At 38.9% G+C, this 20,337-nt stretch overlaps 1 protein-coding gene across 3 annotated transcripts in view; it reads left to right on the top strand.

The window, feature by feature from the left end:
* The window catches only part of LOC149181620 (putative zinc metalloprotease EGY1, chloroplastic), a 387,966-nt gene that overhangs the window by 198,343 nt on the left and 169,286 nt on the right, over positions 1 to 20,337 (top strand). For all 3 annotated transcript variants that reach the window (XM_089416656.1, XM_089416654.1, XM_089416657.1), the window contains one exon: positions 9,419 to 9,630. In XM_089416656.1, the coding sequence (XP_089272782.1) occupies positions 9,419 to 9,630 (212 nt within the window). The remainder of the gene's footprint in view (positions 1 to 9,418; positions 9,631 to 20,337) is intronic.

Genomic DNA, 20,337 nt, shown 5'->3' on the forward strand with positions numbered 1-20,337 from the left:
GCTTTGCAGACATACCATCTACATCTACAATCTTAATAGGAGCACTAAGGTTGTGTACAATGGAGAGATCAAGACACTTGACATCTTCTGCAGACCTATTATCTCCAATTTCTTCTCCATTCGAATCTACTGTCATAAAGCCCAACGCCTGCATAGCCTTACAAGTCATCACCATTTGAGTGTGACTGGAATATGACTGACTCTGTTATGAAGAGACCTAACTTCTTACTTGGATAATTGGCTATCTTGGGAGACTGTAAGGCAATCTTATTTATAAGTACCAAAATCCCGATAAAATCAAGTTAAAATCCCCAAATTGCGAGTTTTTCAACAAGTCTTTTATTTATTTTGCCAAGTTTTTGGCGATTTTTTTGATTTTCTCCCGACTTTATGACTTTTTCATTTTTTGGACCCTTGCCGATTTATGCCCGAGTCCAACTTCTGCAACATTGTCTGTAACAAAACTCATTGGGTAAAACATCCAACAATGTTTCTCCTAAACCTTTGAAAATCTCAGCATAAATCTACGATGTATTTCTTGACAATGAATTGGTTGTATGAATGACATGCATAATCTACATTGATTATTTCTCGAATCAGCATAGCCATACAAAGGTCATTATGCTCTGCTTTTACTTTTTGAGCACTAAAGTATGCCTTTTCATTCCACTTTGAAACCGGAACCAAGGTTGCGGGGGAGCTCCCACACCCCCTCGATCTCGCTCCCAATCCGCACTCCCGACCCAAAAGTAACACTTCTTGTTTTTTTGGGATCGACAGAGGGAGCATCGCTCTCGTCGCTTCGGGAACGATTTTTCCAGTCGGGGAGCAGTTGGGGAGCGATCGCTCCCGACCGCTCTCTGGTTGGAAAAATCGCTCCCGATCGGCGGAGAGGGACACTCGCATGACCGAGAGAGAGGTGACGACGGCGTGAAGAGGAGGGAAGGGGAGGGAAAAAAGAGAGAGAGGGAAGGGGAGGGGGGGAATAAATAAACCCTCTTCCCTCTCATTATTCACTTAAATGTTGCGAAAATCGCGATTGAGATTAAATCGACAAGGGGAAAAATCGGAAGAAATCGTAAAAATCGGAAAAAAATCGGTAAAATTCAGGAAAAAATCGTAAAATACAAAAATATTCATTTTTTTAATATCTAATGCATCTACAACATAAAATAAATACATTGACATATAAATATGATAAAATAACTAATATATAAGATGTGTAATATCATTTCTAGTGCTACATCACACATAATAGTGAATCATGTCCTGAATAGTAAGTCCTGACTCCTGAGTCCCAACTCAGCCTCAAAATATCAACAAAAAAGTATAATAATATATCTCATATTATAAGTCATAATGTCATATACAATGAAATGAAGCAAATTACTAATACCACTGATTTCCTTTGCCCCTCTTGCAAGAAAATGCAATAGCTTTCCCTTTCCCTCTAGATGTAGATGCTGGTGGAGTTGGTAATGGACTCTGCTGTGCTCTAGAAGTTGAAGAACTAGGAGCTACAGGAGGTAGACCACGTCCTCTACTGGTGGCAGGGGTAGCCTGGGTAGGTGGTGTCACCTCTTCCTCCTGTTGCTCCTCCTCCTCCTCCCCCTCCCCCTCTACACCTTCCACTACCTCCTGCTCTAACCAATCATTGACAGACTCCATGAGAGGCCTCTCGGCCTCAACCCTCCATGCAGCAGTGGTGTCAATCCCATCCAATGAGATGGCCTCCATATCAGGTATCCTCTCAAGTTGCCTCACCCACAATCGAAGATTGTAGTAGATGTAGACCATGTCATTAAGTCGCTGGGACTCCAACCTGTACAAAGATCATAAAATAATAATTATAAAAAAATATTATTTAATGAATTCAAAAAATTAATTGGAAATTTGGAATATTTTAAGTTTTAAGTTTAACCTATTGTGCTTCTTATTGTGTATTTTTCAAATACACTCCAGTTTCGCTCGCATTCTGAGGAGCTACATGTTTGGCTGAGGATTCGAATGGAAAGCTTTTGCAGATGGGGTACTCTGGCACTATAGCAAGTCCACCATGCATCTACAACAAAATTACAAATAAGATAAACGTAAGAAAAAAATGAAATTTGAGAGTTGAAGCAAAGTATGAAGTTATGAACTTGAAGAGACAATGAAATTTGAAACAAACTAAAAAATACTTGGCATTTTAGTCTCCCTATCAACCACAACCATCTCAAAGCTAAATGTGCCACCTGCCATTTTGTATATCTCCATTTCTTTGGAGATTTCTGCATGTTCTGCTGGAGATCACACCATTGTCTAAACACAGGTTAAGAATCCATCCATGATCTCAGCATCAAATAAGAACCCACATGGGTAAGAAAATGTGGGGTTTAGGTAGATCCCTGCAGCATGAAGGGGCGATGCAGTGTGTTGTTCCATCATTCATCAATCACTTCCCATAGGAGGAGTTGTTTCTGAAACCCCTCATCTCCCTTATCATCATAGTAGGCCTGAATGGATTCTTTGGCCCTGTCCATGGCCTCATACAAATAGCCCATTGCGGGCTTCTCACCATCAACTAATCGAAGAACCTTTACCAAAGGTTCAGTAACTCTGCACACCTCCTGCGCTTCCACCTAGGATTTTTCCTGGTATTAAACTAATCTACATATGTTCTCTCCCTCTGGTTTGCGGTTAAATGTCAAAGCATGCCATTCATCTGAAAGAAACATTCTCTTTACATCCCACATAGAATTCAAGAGGGATTGAAGAGATATGAAACTGGTGGTAAACCGTGTAATGGCGGGGCGCACCAACTCCTTGTTGTTGGTGAATTTTCTCATCAAGCTAAGCACAAATGCATGATTATATATAAATTTTGTAATGTTTTTTGATGAGTCAACAATATCTTTGACAAAGGAAATTTTTCCTATGTCCTCCAACATCAAATCAATACAATGTGCAGCACAAGGTGTCCAAAATAAAGTAGGATGCCTCTCCATAAGCATATTGCCAGTAGCAACATAATTTGTAGCATTGTCTGTTATGACTTGTACATGTTCTGCACCAACCTCCAAAATAAACACATTCAGCAAATTACCTAATAATTTTGCATATTTGATATGTGAAGATGCATCAACAGATTTCATAAAAATTGTCCCCTTGGGACAATTAACCAAGAAGTTTATAAGGATTCTCTCATTTTGGTTGGTCCAACCATCTGACATCATAGTGCATCCTGTTTGTGCCCATGATGCCCTAAACTCCTCCAATCTTTTGGTGCAGTCAACCTTTTCATCTTGAAGAATGCGGTCTCTAAAGTCATCATAAGAAGGGATTTTGTACCCTGGGCCAACAATTGTAATAGAATCAACAACAGGCTGGAAAAATGGATTATTCATTGCAACGCTGAAAGGAATATCACTCCAAAGGAGAAACTTGCCTAACAACTTGTTAGCTTGTTTTTTATCATTTTTTTCAAGCATTAAAGTGATAGATGGTTGTGAACCATCCATGGTTCTAGGAACAAAAAATGATGAGGTAGCTACAGGGTTGGTTGTAGACATTGATGCTGAAGTAGAACCAATGCCACTTCCATATTCACATCCTAACACACTCCTTGCTAGTTGCTTCTTCAGATCTGCTTTGGTCACTTTGTCTTGCTCTAATTCTTCCAATGATCTCATGGCTCTTCGGATGATTTCCACATTTGTATTGGTGCAAGGCCCTACATCATGTCCAGGGATTTGTGCAAGGTGATACTTCAATCTATAAACCCCCCCCGACATATGCTGCCCACACAACTTGCAAGACAAGTTTATTCTATCAAACCCTCCATCAGGTTCACCAAATTCCCACAGAGGGTCCAATTTCCTTGGCATGTTTGTAACTTGGTTGAACTCTTGAGTTTTAATGTAAGATGAAGTTTGAAGTTGAATCTATGGCACAATAAGAATTGCAAGTTAAAAATAAAAAATAAAAAAATTACATACATGACACAACACATTGAATTTTTGACAAACGAAAAAAAACCTCAACTCAATCCAACAATAATAGAAAAAATGCACATTCAAACCCAATAAAAAATGATGTAAAAAAATAGAGCAAAAGAAAAAATTAAACTAATAAATCTAACAATCAAATTTTTGCATTTTTGACCAAAATGAACTCTCTCTACTCTATGCAACAAAAATGAAAAAAAAAAACACCGTCAAATCCACTCAAAAACCATTGATAATCAATGGGTTGTAGGAACCCAAGTAAAAACAAGAAAAAAACCAAAACAAAATGGCCAAATTTGGTGCCCATACTTGGAAACCATGGTTTGTCGAAGAAATTTGGTCCAAACACGAAGTTCTCTTGCATGGGATGCTAAAATTTCGTGTTTTTCTCCTCCTCTGCCCTAGTAGACGCCTTCCTCTCTTCCTCAGCTCTCAAACAAGTTTGCTGTCTGCTAAAGATGAGAAATAAAACTCATCAGTTTGCTTATAAAACGTGCTATCTTGGAGGGTCGTGATTTTTACCGTTCGAATCACGATTTTTTGGAGAAATCGCAATTTTTTCAGCTATTTTTTCAAAAAAAAAAGAACTTTGTAAAATTCGGGCGATAATATCAGTTGAGTAAAAAAATCGCAATTAAATCGCTATTTTTGCAACACTTCACTTCATCTTAAGTGAGAGAGAGCAAGAGAGTTTGGAAAAATCGCGATTAAATCACTATTTTCGCAACACTTCACTTCATCCTAAGTGGGAGAGAGCAAGAGAGTTTGGAGAGCAAGAGAGTTTGGAGCAAGGAGAGGAGCTTGGAGGAGTTTGAAGAGCTTGCAAGGGGAGATTGGAGGCCAAAGAGGTGGGATCTACACTCTAATCTAGCAATTTTTTTTTATGTTCATTGCTAAATAAATAAATATTTTTTTCTCTATTTCCCATTCCCATTCCCATTCTATTTTTTTGCAGATTCAAAACTTAAAATTGCAAACATCATGGTTATATTTCTTGGCATTTTCTTCTTCTTGGTTCCTTTCTTGGTTATCATGGTGTTGGGGAATAGAAAAAGGAGGGATGAACACGAAGAAGGGGATGAAGAAGTGGGTTATAGTGGATTTGATGAAAACCCCGGAGAGGAGTACCTTGGTGAGGAGGAGCTGGAGGAGAGTGAACATGATTCAACTCAAAAAACTAAACAAGACCAAACCCCATTGTGGAAATATGTTACTAGGCCTGAAGCAGGGAAAGGGGGTGGAACCACTAAATTTCACGGCCCCCATTGCAACAATAATTACATAGGTTTAGACACTCATGCCGGAAAGCACCTTTGCGGGAAAAGGCCATGCATTGGAGATAAACAAGTAGGAATTTGTACTTGTACAAGTGTGCCAGCAGCAGAGAGAGCCAAATACATAAGGGAAGAGGAGGAAGCCCAATACAAATCTAAAAGATCAAAGGGTTTCTTTGAACCAAGCTCACAATCACATGCACAAAGAACTCCTTCAGCATCTTCCTATGGCAGTGGATATGGAGGCACAGGGTCACCAAACATCTCTTTAAGGTGTAGAATCATATCAAATTTCCTTGATGAAAGGTGTAGGAATGATGTGGATTGAAAAGTTTATCGGTTTCTCTATGCATGTCGGATACCATTTAATGTTCTTCGCTCACCTTATTAGCATGAAATGGTTTTTGCCATAAATGATGGCCCTAAGGGATACAAGAGCCCTGGGTATGACAGGGCTAGAGCTGTTGGACTTGGTCATGAAAAAGAAAAAATATCACATTCTTTGAGTAGAATGACAAATTGATGGACTGAGCATGGGGTGTCCATTGTATCTGATGGATGGACAAATGTAAAAGGCAAGCCATTGATAAGTGTTCTCGCTGTGTCTGCGAGTGGTGACATCTTTCTTTCAGCATATGATTACTCAGACAAGTTGAAGACCGGCATCAACATTGCACAACCATTACTTGAAACAATTGAACGTATTGGGCCATACAATGTCATCCAAGTCGTCACTGATAATGCTGCTAATTTTAAGGCAAATGGAGCAATTATTGAGGATAAATACCCCAACATATTTTGGTCTGGGTGTTTGGTTCACACTTCACACAATGAACCTTTTGATGCATGATATTATTAAGAACAAAAACCAATAATACAAATGGATTGGTGACTTGTACAAGCGAGGCAAAAAAATGATAAAATTTATTACAAATCATAGCAATACCCATGGGCTTTTCCGCAGTCACTCAAGATTGGAGCTGTTGAAGATTGCGAATATTAGATTTGCTAGCTATTACCTCACCGTCAGGTGCCTTTTCAAGGTAAGAGAGTCATTGGCTAGAAAGGTATCAAGTCGACACTGGCAGGTATTAAAGGAAAGGGCTACAAATGCAGCTGACAGGCAAGGTTTTGAACAGGTGGAGGAGACCGCTCTTGATGGTCAGTTTTGGGCATGTGTGAGGCAAGTATTGGAATTCACCAAGCCCATTTATCACATGATTCGTTTTGCAGATACAGATAAACCAATGATGGGGAGGTGTATGGACAGATGGATACCATGTTGGGGCAAATAAAAGATATTGTTCAGAAAGATGATGCCAACTTGTATACACTGATTCACAATTGTGTGTGTACACTGTACATGGTGGAAGAAACTTAATGTTCCATTACATGCATTGGCGTATATCCTTATGGCAAAACACTACTCTCCAACTTGGTTGGGCCAACCTACACTTGGGGGTGGGGTTAGGGTCAAACCCCATATGCATCCAGAGGTAGCTACAGGATATATGGAAGCATTAGACAAGTTGGTACCTGACAGGGAGGAGTGTGCTAATCTGTGTCTTGAATTAGGGAGATACTTCAGTTGCACTGGTTTGTTTGGTTCTTTGCATGCAATGGAAGATAGAGACAGATTTGATGCTCTCACATGGTGGGAAGCATATGGCGGCATGAGACTTTTGCGAAAATCGGCAAAAAAAATTCTCTAGTAGGTTGTAAATACTTCTTCTGCGGAGAGGTGTTGGAGCACCTACAACTTCATACATAATGTGAAAAGAAATAGACTCAATGAAAACCGAGGAGAAAACTTGGTTTATGTGCACTACAACTTGATGTTGTTGAGTCATTACTGTGATCGGGCTTATGAGGATCCAACATATAAAATTTGGGACAACCACCCAGAGGATGATAATTTGGAGGATGGCACTATACGTCTTGAAGAACTTGAAGCAGAACTTATGAGAGAGGAAGATGAAGCAACAACCATGCCACCCCCACCATCAGTAGCAATGCTCGAGTTCCAAGTCTTTCTCCTTTGCTGTCGCCGCCTCCATGTACATCCTCACGTGGAGGGCATGTGCCTTCTGGTTCTAGTCGTGGGGCTATGCAGGAGGAGACTCCTAGAAGACCACCACGACCTGCTAAGAAATTAGACATTATTCATGGTGGCAAGAGGAAGATGTAGATGATAGATTTACTTGTCTTTTCTAGTTTCTAGTAGTTTTTATAACTGTTGACTCTTTCATATTTATTATGATATTTTTTGTAAACAATATATGACAATTTAAGTTTGAATTTTGAAGGTGGAAATTATAACTCATTGGTAATGAATTATGAATATGATGCTCGTGAAAGTTGAAAGTTTTTTCATTTCATTTCATTTTATAACATTTCATTTCATGTTAGATATTATTTGTTGTAATGGTTACACTTAGCTTACAAGTACAACTTTGGTGATCAATGATGATAAATGCTATATATTGAATTTTGAAAGCTTGAAACTTTAAGATTGATGAATCATAATTCATGAGACTCAATATGTAGTATGTTACTAACTTGTGGACGTGGTTGATGACAATTATAACTTCTAGATGATTGTTGTTACATGATTCAATCTATGTTTTTTATGTTTTTTATATCTATTTGATCATTCTACATGTTTTTGTTGACATATATGCATCAAAATAAAAAAAAATAAAAATTATATATATATATATATATATTATATATAAAAAATGCTCTGGGATTCGCTCCCAAACCAGGAGCTTCTGAAAATGTCACTCCCGCTCCCTGTTTTTGCTCCTGCTCCCAAGTAACCTTGACTGGAACCTTCTTTATTTTCATCTAAGCTTGTTGCTATTGCTTTTCACCCTCATCACCTGGCCTTGGCATTTTTGCACTTTACATCTTGTCCTTCAGTCCATTGATCTGAATCTGTATGCAGCAGAATCCCACGAGTATCAGCAGTGGCACCATGTATTTTCCTGATAACTCCATTGATTGGAGAAGAGGCCCACTTTAAAATTTGCCAATGCACTCCTTCTTGTATTGCTGTACAACTGCTGTCTTCTTTTAAATTCGTAGAAAGAGATATATTTTCATTACATGCATCTTTTCAAAATCCGGTATTTATAAGTCCAAATCAAATATAACCCATTGAACCATTTTGTTCTATAGACATGACAAAGCTGGCTAGCTGTCTGTGGATGTGATGAAGTCAATTTTGACTGGAACAGCCTTCACCCTCGATGAACCTTGACCTAATCTTACTTTCACTTGTGAAATGAGACAAAGGGATGAATTGGCTCTGGATTATAAAGATCTAAGCATTGAACTGTATATTAAACTCAGTCCCGGTTTAGTGCCACACACAATTCACAACAGAAATAAACACCTGCACAGATAGGGAACCTATAACAGCCACTTCACCAATTTTTCCTGCTGCTGTGGAATTTATTTATTTATTTTATAAATACCCCTACTAAAATAGCTGTAATAGGACCCTTGCATCTTTGTGTCTTTCTTATGTGATGGTCTAATTCTTATCTCAATTCTATCTACATTACAGATCTTGAAAGGTTATAATTGCCTATGCATATATTACATCATAAAACTTTAACATAGATTGGAGATGTTGTATTGAACATGACCATTGGTCGTTTAACCTTTCTAAATCATGACTTCTTGAGTGATGTTGCTTTGTTCATTCATTTTGTGTCGTATAATATTTTTCTAGACTCCTTTGAGTTTTATGAGATAAACATGAACCTTGTTTGCTGTTGGGCAGTATCTAATCAAGATCTGAATCTACTCTAAGTAATCTACCAATATGTTATTCTACAAGTCAGGACAAGTACAGTTGTTACTGTGTTAATGAAGAGTATAATATTGAGCCAACAAATTGTTAGTTTCAGAAGAAACGTTTTGGTAAATAGAGCGTTACTATGAAAATTCCAAAGACCATATTTCGAATTCTGTGTGTGAACTATTACATCAGGTCATAAAGCAGTGTAAAAGTGACAGTACAGCCAATTAAATTATCTGCAAGTTTCTCTGGTCGATCTTTTTGGTATGCTTCCTATGATCAGAAATAGCTTGCCCACCCCTTTGCCTTTTTTCCCTATAACATATCTTCTTTCATTTCTTCTTTTGCAGTTTAATTCAGTCCTTCCAGATCGAACAACAAAGATGGATGTTTCAGTAGCAGGTCCATTGGCAGGTGGTGCACTGTCTTTTGCCATGTTTGGTGTTGGTCTCTTGCTTTCAACAAATCCTGAAGCCACAGGAGACTTAATTCAGGTGCCAAGCCTGTTATTTCAGGGATCTTTGCTTCTTGGCCTTGTCAGCAGAGCCGTTTTAGGTTACAAGTAAGAACTTCCTGATACATCTTAAATTTTTTAGTAGTTGGTGGTTTATAATATATATTCCTAATCATGCATTCTGTTAGGTTTTGAGTCTTAGTTCCCTCCATAAAATTCAATTTTGAGATCATTTGCAAATCTATACCTGCGTAATATTTTCAATCAAAATTAAAATTAGTTATATTGAGAATAAATGGCTATGGTTAATTAAAATGTTTTTTATTGAAGTTGTGATTGAGACAGTTGGAATAAATAGTGCAATAAAGATCTGTATTAGAATGATATACAGGATTCTAATCATAATTAAATTTTCTCCTCACAATCTTGAAAGAAGACGAAGTCCTAAAAAGAAAGCAGTTTTCCAATATTTCTAATGAATCAAGCTTAAGGAGGGTTGACATAAAAATTCTAGGTCTTGGCTAAAACATTGGAGAATAGAGGAGGAGATCACTTTGCAGGATATTGTTACCATAAATACTATCATGTCTACATTTAATAAAAAATTGTGGTGTGATGAAGAGATAGAGGATAAGAGAAATTAGTTATTGTAAAGTGGTCATTGACCCCAATATAGAGGATCAAAAGTATCACTCTAATATAGCTAACTTAAAAAAAGTTTTACATTATTAATATAAGAACGAACTCTCATGAACTCCATAGTGAAAGAAAGTCTTGGACAATTCCTAAAATGTTGTGGGATGAAAGAACTTGTCATATTTGTGATACTAAGAATTTGGGGGATAAAAATCCCACCAATCTTGGAATGTCCTGTACACGCCCATATTAAATCTCAATTTCACAATAGTTGTTGTTGAAATTTGTAACTAGGTTCAATCTTGATAATTATCTTTGTATTTATATTGATGTATATTTCTTGTAAAAATCAAAAGAAGAAAAATAAAAAATATTATTATTGTTCTTCTTCTTTTCTAGATAAGCGTGTAGTTATGAACATAATTCATATAAAAATATTAAATATAAATATAATAATAATAAATAATAATTAATTAACTAGTGGTTAGTTAGTTAGTAATGAAGAGGCATGTCTTAGAGACATGACCATTCATAAAATGACACTTGCCTAGGGTATATAAGCAGAGATTCATTCTCATTTGTAATCATCTTACATCAATTCAATATACAATATCCAATATAAAGTTGCATGTCTTACAATGGACATTTATGTCTTTGAAGTATTTCAAATATTTCGGCTGTGTATATGACTTTTGGTCATTACATTGGTATCAGAGCTATTCAATCTAAGGTTACCTGGGAGCGGAACCGGGAGCGAAAACGGGGAGTGGGAGCAGGAGAGACATTTTCAGAAGCTCCTGGTTTGGGAGCGTTTCTGGGAGCATTTTTTATATAATATATATATTTTATATTTTGATGCATATATGTCAACAAAAACAACAAAAACATGTAGAATGATGAATTAGATATAAAAAACATAGATTGAACCATATAACAACAATCATCTAGAAGTTATAATCTTCATCAACCACGTCCACAGGTTAGTAACGTACAACATATTGAGTCTCATGAATCATTATTCATCAATCTTAAAGTTTCAAACTTTCAAAATTCAATATATAACATTTATCATAATTGATCACCAAAGTTGTACTTGTAAGCTAAGTGTAACCATTACAACAAATAATATCTAACATGAAATGAAATGAAATGAAACAACTTTCAACTTTCATGAAGCATCATACTCATAATTCATTACCAATGAGTTATAATTGCCAACTTCAAGCTTCAAATTTAAATTTTCATATATTGTTTACAAAAAATATCATAATAAATATGAAAGAGTCAACAGTTATAAAAGCTACTAGAAACTAGAAAAGACAAGTAAATCTATCATCTACAACGTCCTCTTTCCGCCACAAATAACGTCTAATTTCTGAGCAGGGCGTGGTGGTCTTCTAGGAGTCTCCTCCCGCACAGTCCCACGACCAGAACCAGAAGGCAAATGCCCTGCACGTGTGGATGTACATGGAGGCGACGACAACAAAGGAACAAGACTTGGAACTCGAGCACTGCTACTGGATGGTGGGGGTGGCATGGTTGTTGCTTCATCTTCATCTCCCATAAGTTCTGCTTCCAGTTCTTCAAGATGTATAGTGCCATCCTCTAAATTATCGTCGTCTGTGTGGTTGTCCCAAATTTTATATGTTGGATCCCCATAAGCCCGATCACAGTAACAACTCAACAACCTCAAGTTGTAGTGCACATAAACCAAGCTTTCTGCTCGGTTTTCATTGAGTCTGTTTCTTCTCACATTATGTATGAAGCTGTAGGTGCTCCAATATCTCTCTGCAGAAGAAGTATTTACAACCTGTGAGAGAACGTTTTTTGCCAATTTTGGCAAAAGTCCCATGCCGCCATATGCTTCCCACCATGTGAGAGCATCAAATCTGTCTCTATCTTCCATTGCATGCAAAGAACCAAACAAACCAGTGCAACTGAAGTATCTGCCTAATTCAAGACGCAAATTAGCACACTCCTCCTTGTCAGGTACCAACTTGTCTAATGCTTCCATATATCCTGTAGATACCTCTGGATCTGTATGGGGTTTGACCCTAACCCCACCCCCAGGTGCAGGTTGGCCCAACCAAGATGGAGAGTAGTATTTTGGCATAAGGATATACGCCAAGGCATGTAGTGGAACATTAAGTTTATTCCATCGTGTACACACACAATTGTGAATCAGTGTATACAAGTTGGGATCATCTTTCTGAACAATATCTTTTATTTGCCCCAACATGGTATCCATCTGCTCATACACCTCCCCAATCACTGGTTTATCTGTATCTACAAAACGAATCATGTGATAAATGGGCTTGGTGAATTCCAATACTTGCCTCACATGTACCCAAAACTAACCATCAAGAGCGGTCTCCTCCACCTGTTCAAAACCTTGCTTGTCAGCTGCATTTGTAGCCCTTTCCTTTAATACCTGCCAGTTTGGACTTGATACCATCCTAGCCAATGGCTCTCTTATCTTCAAAAGGCGCCTGAAGGTGAGGTAATAGCTAGCAAATCTAGTCTTTGCAATCTTCAACAGCTCCAATCTTGAGTGATTGCAGAAAAGCCCATGGGTATTGCTATGATTTGTAATAAATTTTATCAATTTTTTGCCTCTCTTGTACAAATTAGCAATCCATTTGTATTGGTTTTTGTTCTTAATAATATCATGCATCAAAAGGTTCATTATGTGAACCAAACATCGAGACCAAAATATGTTGGGGTATTTATTCTCAATAATTGCTTCCACTGCCTTACAATTAGCAACATTATCAGTGATGCCTTGGATGACATTGTATCACCGATTACATTCAATTGTTTCAAGCTAAGTCACCTGACACGGGGATTCGGGATTCGTAGGATTCGGGATTCGTGGTGTCAGATTCAGACACGTTGACCTCCCGGAACAGGGCACGTAGGATTCGTTATATATATATATATATATATATAAAGATTAGATATTTCTTACGCAAATTTTAATTAATGATACAAATTTATTGATTTCAAACATAGATCTTCATCTATAGCTATTAGCATGCATAGTACATACAAAATTCAAATAAATGTCAGTGGTAGTGGTCACATAAATGATAAATGTATTAAAAATTTAAATCATGATTCATAATTCATAACTGAAAGACAACTTACAACTACAAGATAGTAAGATAAACACACTGACAACTGTAGTTTTCTCATTAAGTCATCAAATCAAAATGTGTTACATAGGTAGTGCTGGTGCAATGCCAATGGCAAATAGAAATAGAAAATATAAAACAACTACAGGTATACAAGCCTCAAGCTATGAAACCGGATTCGTTGAAATAGGCCGACGTGTCCTGAATCCGACGAATCGGACACGATTCGTGCCAATTTGTGTCCGGAAATTGGGACACGATGTGTCCAATTGGGACATGATTGGGACACGATCGAATTTGGATCGTGTCCCAATCGGACACATCGTGGCCCGATTTCCGGACACGAATCCAGAAAAAGTGACCCGCGCGACCTCAACAAGGTGAGTTGCAGTTCTTTTTATCCATTTTCTCTTCTCTCTTTGCTGTGGGTTTGTTGTGGGTTTACTGTGAGGGGTTTGGAGCAAGGAGCAAAGGGTGTGGGAGCATTTTCAAGGAGATTCAAGCAACAAGTAAGTGCATTTCCTCTCTATTTTTTTGCATTTGTATTACAACAGTTTGCATATGCATTTCTTTTACAAATTTGTGCATTTTTGGTTTATTTTTTACAGTATTCATGGCTCAATCAAGGGCATTAGGGAAGGGGAAAAGGAAGGGGAAGAATGTCCCCATTGGAGATGCCCCTCCTCCCCCAATTTCATCAGAGTCTACTGCAAGTATTCCCTCTATTGCAAGTAATGTTGAGGGAAGGCTTCCTCCTTAATGTAACATTGAGAAATATCCCTTGTGGAAATATGTCACAAGAGAGCAAGGGCCAAGAAGCAAGGTGAAGAGAGGAGGAAATGTGAATTGGAGATGCAAATTTTGCCACAGTACTTTCACAAGCACATATTTCTGTGTGGAAGGCCATTTGTTGGCTTTACGAGGTTGTGGAGCTGGAGCTTGTACAAAAGTTCCTTTACAAAAGAGGAAAGAAATGGAAAGATAGTTCAATGTTGGTATGGCAAATGTGGCTGGAAAAAAAAAAAAACCAAGAATGATGACCCCCTTCCATTTTTTGAGGAAAGGCAACAACAAATTCTCATTTGAGAGTTCTAGTGGGGGACAAGCAGCAAAAAGAAAGACAATTTCATTTGGTCCAAGGGACAAGATTTTTCAAAAGGAGAAACGGGAAGAGCTTGATCTCACCATTGCCTTTTTTTTCTATCAAAACTTCATATCCTTTAATGTTGCACGCTCACCTCTATTTATTGAGATGCGCTGAGCTCTAACTCAAGGGTTCCATCAGGGTATGTGCCTCTTGGTTTAGAGAAGCCTAGAACCACATTGTTGACGAAGGCAAAAAATAGGTACAAAAAATGCTTGAGCCTATTAAAGCATCATGGCCAACATCCGGGGTTAGCATTGTTTCTGATGGATGGAAAGATCTAGCACGACACCCACTCATCAACTTCATGGTGTCTTCCTTGAATGGTCCAGTTTTCTTGAAAGCAGTGGATACACTTGGAGAATACAAGGATGCACAATATATGGGTGAGTTGTTTATTAAAGTTATTGAAGATGTAGGTGTTGATTCTTGTGTGCAAATCATTACAAATAATGCACCTGTTTGCAAGGCTGCTGGCATGATTGTGGAAGCTAAATATCCACAAGTGTTTTGGACACCTTGCATTGTCCATTCATTGAACTTAGCACTGAAATCCATTGCTTCTGATGTGCTTTGGATTGGTAACATTATTGAGGATGCACGGCATATCCGTAACTTTGTACAAAATCATACAAATGCCCTCACTATCTACAAGGAGTACAACAATCTATCATTGTTGAAGATTGCAGATACACGGTTTGCCTCTTCATTCATCATGTTGAAGAGGTTGAGGGAGGTCAAGACCGCTCTTGGGGCCATGGTTATTTCAGAGTTTTGGTATTTTTGTAGAAAGACAGATCAAGTACCCTCTAAAAGAGTGAAGGACACAGTGCTAGATGATGCTTGGTGGGAGAGGGTAGATCTACTTATTCAGATCATGTACCCTATCATTTCTTTGCTTCGATTTGCAGATACAGACCAACACATCCTAGGAGAGGTTTATGAGGGATGGGATTTCATGATTGAGTCTGTGAGGAGCATTATTTTACAGAGTGAGTGCCCCAAGTATGAGACATCACCAAAGGCCTTCTTTACCACTATACATGATATTCTTTTTAGCAGATGGGACAAGAATTGCACACCTTTACATTGTTTGGCTCACTCATTGAACCCAAAATACTACAACCATGAGTGGATGAATGGTGGACCTTCCCGCAGATTCCCTCCTCACATGGATGGTTAAATCTCATAGGGTTGGAAAGATGCATTCAAGCTGGTTTTTCAAGATAGAGCATTGCTTGACGAGGTGGAGGATGCATTTGTTGAAGAGCAGGCTTGAGCAGTCCAGGGCAGAGACAATGGTGTATGTGCACAAAAACCTTCGTCTTATTTACAGGTAGAGGGAAGAGTGGTTGAAGGGAAAGACAAAGATGTTGGATGTCTTTCCTGATGATATGGGTCTGGACAACAGTGTTGAGTTGGCATTGGCCAACATGGATCTCAATGATCCAGTGCTAGAGCCTGTTAGATTTGATGATGGTGATACTATAGAGGGGTCATCCTCCACACCAACAGATGCAAAGATGACTTTGGATACAGGGGAGGAGGATGCAACAGAGGAGAGCAATGGTGACCATGATGATGAGGACAATGATGCTGATTTTGATGATGACTATGAGGATTGATGACTCATGAGTCATGAGCTACCTATTGCCTTGAGGCTTGTATACTTGTAGTTGTTTTGTATTTTCTATTTCTATTTTCCATTGGCATTGCACTACCTATGTAACACATTTTGATTTTGATGACTTAATGAGAAAACTACAGCTGTCAGTGTCTTTATCTTACTATCTTGTCTTTCTCCTATTGGATCATTGATGAATTGAATATGTATTATGAAATCAGAATTTATGATTTATGATTTATGTGACATGTCACAAATTACAATTGTATTTGAATTTTGTATGTACTATGCATGTCATAATGTTAATAACTTACTTTGTAAATAGTAAAACTTACATCTAGATGAAGATCTATGTTTGAAATCAATGAATTTGTATCATGAATGAGAATTTGTGTAAGAAATATCTAATTTTTAATATATATATATATTTAATAAAATAATATATAACGTGTTCGAACGTGTCCTATTTAGGGGGGTCAACGTGTCCAAATCCGACACTCGAATCCCCATATCCGTTGAATCTCGAATCCACGTGTCAGGTGACTTAGGCCTCAAGGCATTAATCAGCATCACTGTTCTCATCATCATGGTCCCCACTGCTCTCCTCTGCATCCTCCCCCTCTCCTGTATCCATAGTCGCCTCTGCATTTGCTGGTGTGGAGGTTGACCCCTCTAAGTCATCAAATCTAATAGGCTTTAGCACAGGATCACTGAGATCCATGTTGGCCAATGCCAACTCAACAGTGGTGTCCAGACCCATATCATCAGGAAAGACATCCCACATCTTTGTCTTTCCCCTCAACCACTCTTCCCTCCGCCTGTAAATAAGACGAAGGTTGGTGTGCACATACACCATTGTCTCTGCCCTGGACTGCTCAAGCCTGCTCTTCTTCACACTATACAAATTCCCATATGTGCTCCAATTCCTCTCTGAACAAGAGGATGAAGTCACCTGAGAGAGGAGCCTCATGGCTAACTGCTGAAGAGGAGGGCTTGTTGCCCCATGATTTGCCCACCAAGAATAGGGCTTCTTAGCCCCCTTGTCTCTAATCACATCATAACCTCCAAATCGACCACTGCCAGTGGAAAACTCTGCAAAGGCATCCTCCACCTTAGCAAGCAATGCACTATCCTGATAAATCCGCCTGAATGCCTCTTTCCTCCCCAGTGAGATTTCACTATCCATGTGAGGAGGGCATCTGCAGGAAGGTCCACCATTCAGCCACTCATGGCTGTAGTATTTGGGGTTCAATGAGTGAGCCAAACAATGTAAAGGTGTACAATTCTTGTCCCATCTGCTGACAAGAATATCATGTATGGTATCACTGAAGGCCTCTGGTGATGTCTCATACTCGGGGCACTCACTCTGTAGAATAATGCTCCTCACAGACTCAATCATGGAATCCCATCCCTTATAAACCTCTCCTAGGATGGGTTCGTTTGTATCTGCAACTCGAAGCAAAGAAATGATAGGGTCCATGATCTGAATAATTAGATCTACCCTCTCCCACCAAGCATCATCTAGCACTGTGTCCTTCACTCTTTTAGAGGCTACCTGATCTGCCTTTCTCCAAAAAGACCAAAACTCAGAAATAACCATGGACCCAAGAGTGGTCTTGACCTTCCTCAACCTCTTCAACATCATGAATGAAGATGCAAACCGTGTATCAGCAATCTTCAACAATGATAGATTGCTGTACTCCTTGTAGATAGTGAGGGCATTTGTATGATTTTGCACAAAGTTACGGATATGTTTTGCATCCTCAGTAATGCTTCCAATCCAAAGCACATCAGAAACAATGGATTTCAGTGCTAAGTTCAATGAATGGACAATGCAAGGTGTCCAAAACACTTGTGGATATTTAGCTTCCACAATCATGCCAACAGCCTTGCAAATAGGTGCATTATCTGTAATGATTTGCACACAAGAATCAACACCTACATCTTCAATAATTTTAATAAATAACTCACCCGTAAATTGTGCATCCTTGTATTCGCCAAGTGTATCCACTGCTTTCATGAAAACTGGACCACTCAAGGAAGACACCATGAAGTTGATGATTGGGTGTCGTGCTGGATCTGTCCATCCATCAGAAACAATGCTAACCCCGGATGTTGGCCATGATGCTACAATAGGCTCAAGCATTTTTTGCACCTCTTTTTTTGCCTTCATCAACAATGTGGTTCTCAGCTTCTCTGACCCAGGAGGCACATACCCTGTTGGAGCCCCTTGAGTTAGAGCTTGACACATCTCAATAAATAGAGGTGAACGTGCAATATTAAATGATATGAAGTTTTGATAGAAGAAGAAGGCAATGGTGAGATCAAGCTCTTCCGGTCTCTCTTTTTGGAAAATCTTGTCCATTGGACCAAGTGCTCTTCTTTTTGATGCTTGTCCCCCAGTAGAAGTAGAACTCTCAAATGGAAATTTGGTGGTGGCTTTCCTCAAAAATGGAAGGGGGTCTTCATTCTTGGGTTGTTTTGATTTTGAAGCCACATGTTCCATACCAAAATTGGCCTCCTTTTCCAATTCTTTTCTCTTTTGTGAATGTTAGTGTCAGTCTTTCCAACCTTCCTCCAGTGATCAAATATGCTCTTACAAAGTGATTTTGAAGTGTCAAGGTCAAATTTTGTCATTTCAGTGAGTCTTCAAGCAAAATTTGGTCACTAGGCATTAGGTCTAGGGTTTGCTTTCACTCCTTTCAAAATTGCCCAAATGCCAATCCATGTCATCATTCTGCTGAATCTATCATCATTCATAGGGTTGTCATTATCATGTCAATGTCTAATGAGTCATTTTACATCTTGTTCATGCTTCAGTTGCGCCTAGGTAAGTTCATTTCCCTCTCCTAGGGTTTTGAAGGCAATCTCTCTTGGATGGTCAAATCATTAGCAAAACTTGTATCTAGATATTCATACACCTTCCCCTATCCTTAAAGTACCTTATCAAACACTTCCCATCATTGAGATCCCTCAAATTCCTCATTTTTGCACAAACCCTAGTTTCTTGCCACAACTTGGCAATTTTCTAGGCTAGACCTGTGTTTTGCCCTTTTGGACCCCTTTCCCTCACTCGATCTCCGCGATTCCACTTTCCCCTGCTTCCTAACATCCCTCCCTACTTCCCAAAATTTCCCCAAGAATTTACAAGCCCCTCATCCCCTTCATTTCGCTTCATTTCCACAAAATTCCTTGTTTCACACATCAGGATAAGTTTCACTCAAAAGATGTTTTAGAGCAATCAAAGATGAATTTTGGAAAACTGAGAGAGGTTTTTGTCCACAACATGCCAAAGAAGAAAAACTCCTTCACTTTTTACACAGGTGTCATGGTTTTAGAGAAATGTCAAAAATATCGTTGCCTCAGGAGAATCGAATGCACCTCTGAAGTGACCTTGGGAAAATCAAGTTTTATCCTAGCTTGGTTGGCCAAATGACTTTCTTGATGAGTCAAATGATAACTAGACACAAAGAGCTTTCCAATGAGCTATCATGAGCTCAATTTGGAGTTGAGGAAGGCATTCAAAAGTTGACTGCAACAACACTCTGCCTTGAGGCAGCCTCATTTGGCACATTTTGACCAGTCTTGGGAGATTTGATTTTTGACAGGGCAAATGAACTCCAAATTGAAAAATTCCAGTTGTGTTGGAAAGTAGTCTCAAAGACCTTTCCAACGAGCTATCCTGCATCCAATTTGGACACCGGGAAGGCCTTCAAAAAGCATCTGAAAGTCGCGCTACGCTTAGGGCTCAGGCGCGCTATGCATCAGGGTTTTGGCTCAACGCGTAGCGCGCCGCGCGCTACCCTTAAGTTGGGGAGGTCCATTTCACAAAAACTCAGCATTTTTGGATTTGTCATGACAAATTACACTTGCTCAGCCACTGCCAAGACATTTCATTGAGGTTTGGGCCCCCAAAAGGTCAAAAAACGAGCAAAAAATGACCTTCTGCCACTTTTTGGACACACAGGAAGTAGTCTTGGGAGATTGCATTTTTGGAGGGGCAAATGGCCACCAAATTGAGAAATTCCACTTGGGCTGGAGAGTAGACATCCAGACCTTTCCAACAAGCCCACTTGTGCCTCATTTGGATGCCGGGAAGTGCCCCAAAAGTGGGCTGAAAGGCGTGCTACACGTTGATAAATGGCGCGCTACGCATCAGGACATTTTCTCAATTTTTCACCTTCAGCTCAGGAAAACGCAGCATTTGACCAGTTTTGACTTGTGATGGGATTTTTCACCCTCCTTGATGTAATTGATGTAATTTTATGTTGACTTGA

Source organism: Pinus tabuliformis, chromosome 3_2, assembly GCF_031772625.1.
Source record: "Pinus tabuliformis cultivar Carrire ecotype Pingquan chromosome 3_2, CPIR1, whole genome shotgun sequence".
NCBI lineage: Eukaryota > Viridiplantae > Streptophyta > Pinopsida > Pinales > Pinaceae > Pinus > Pinus tabuliformis.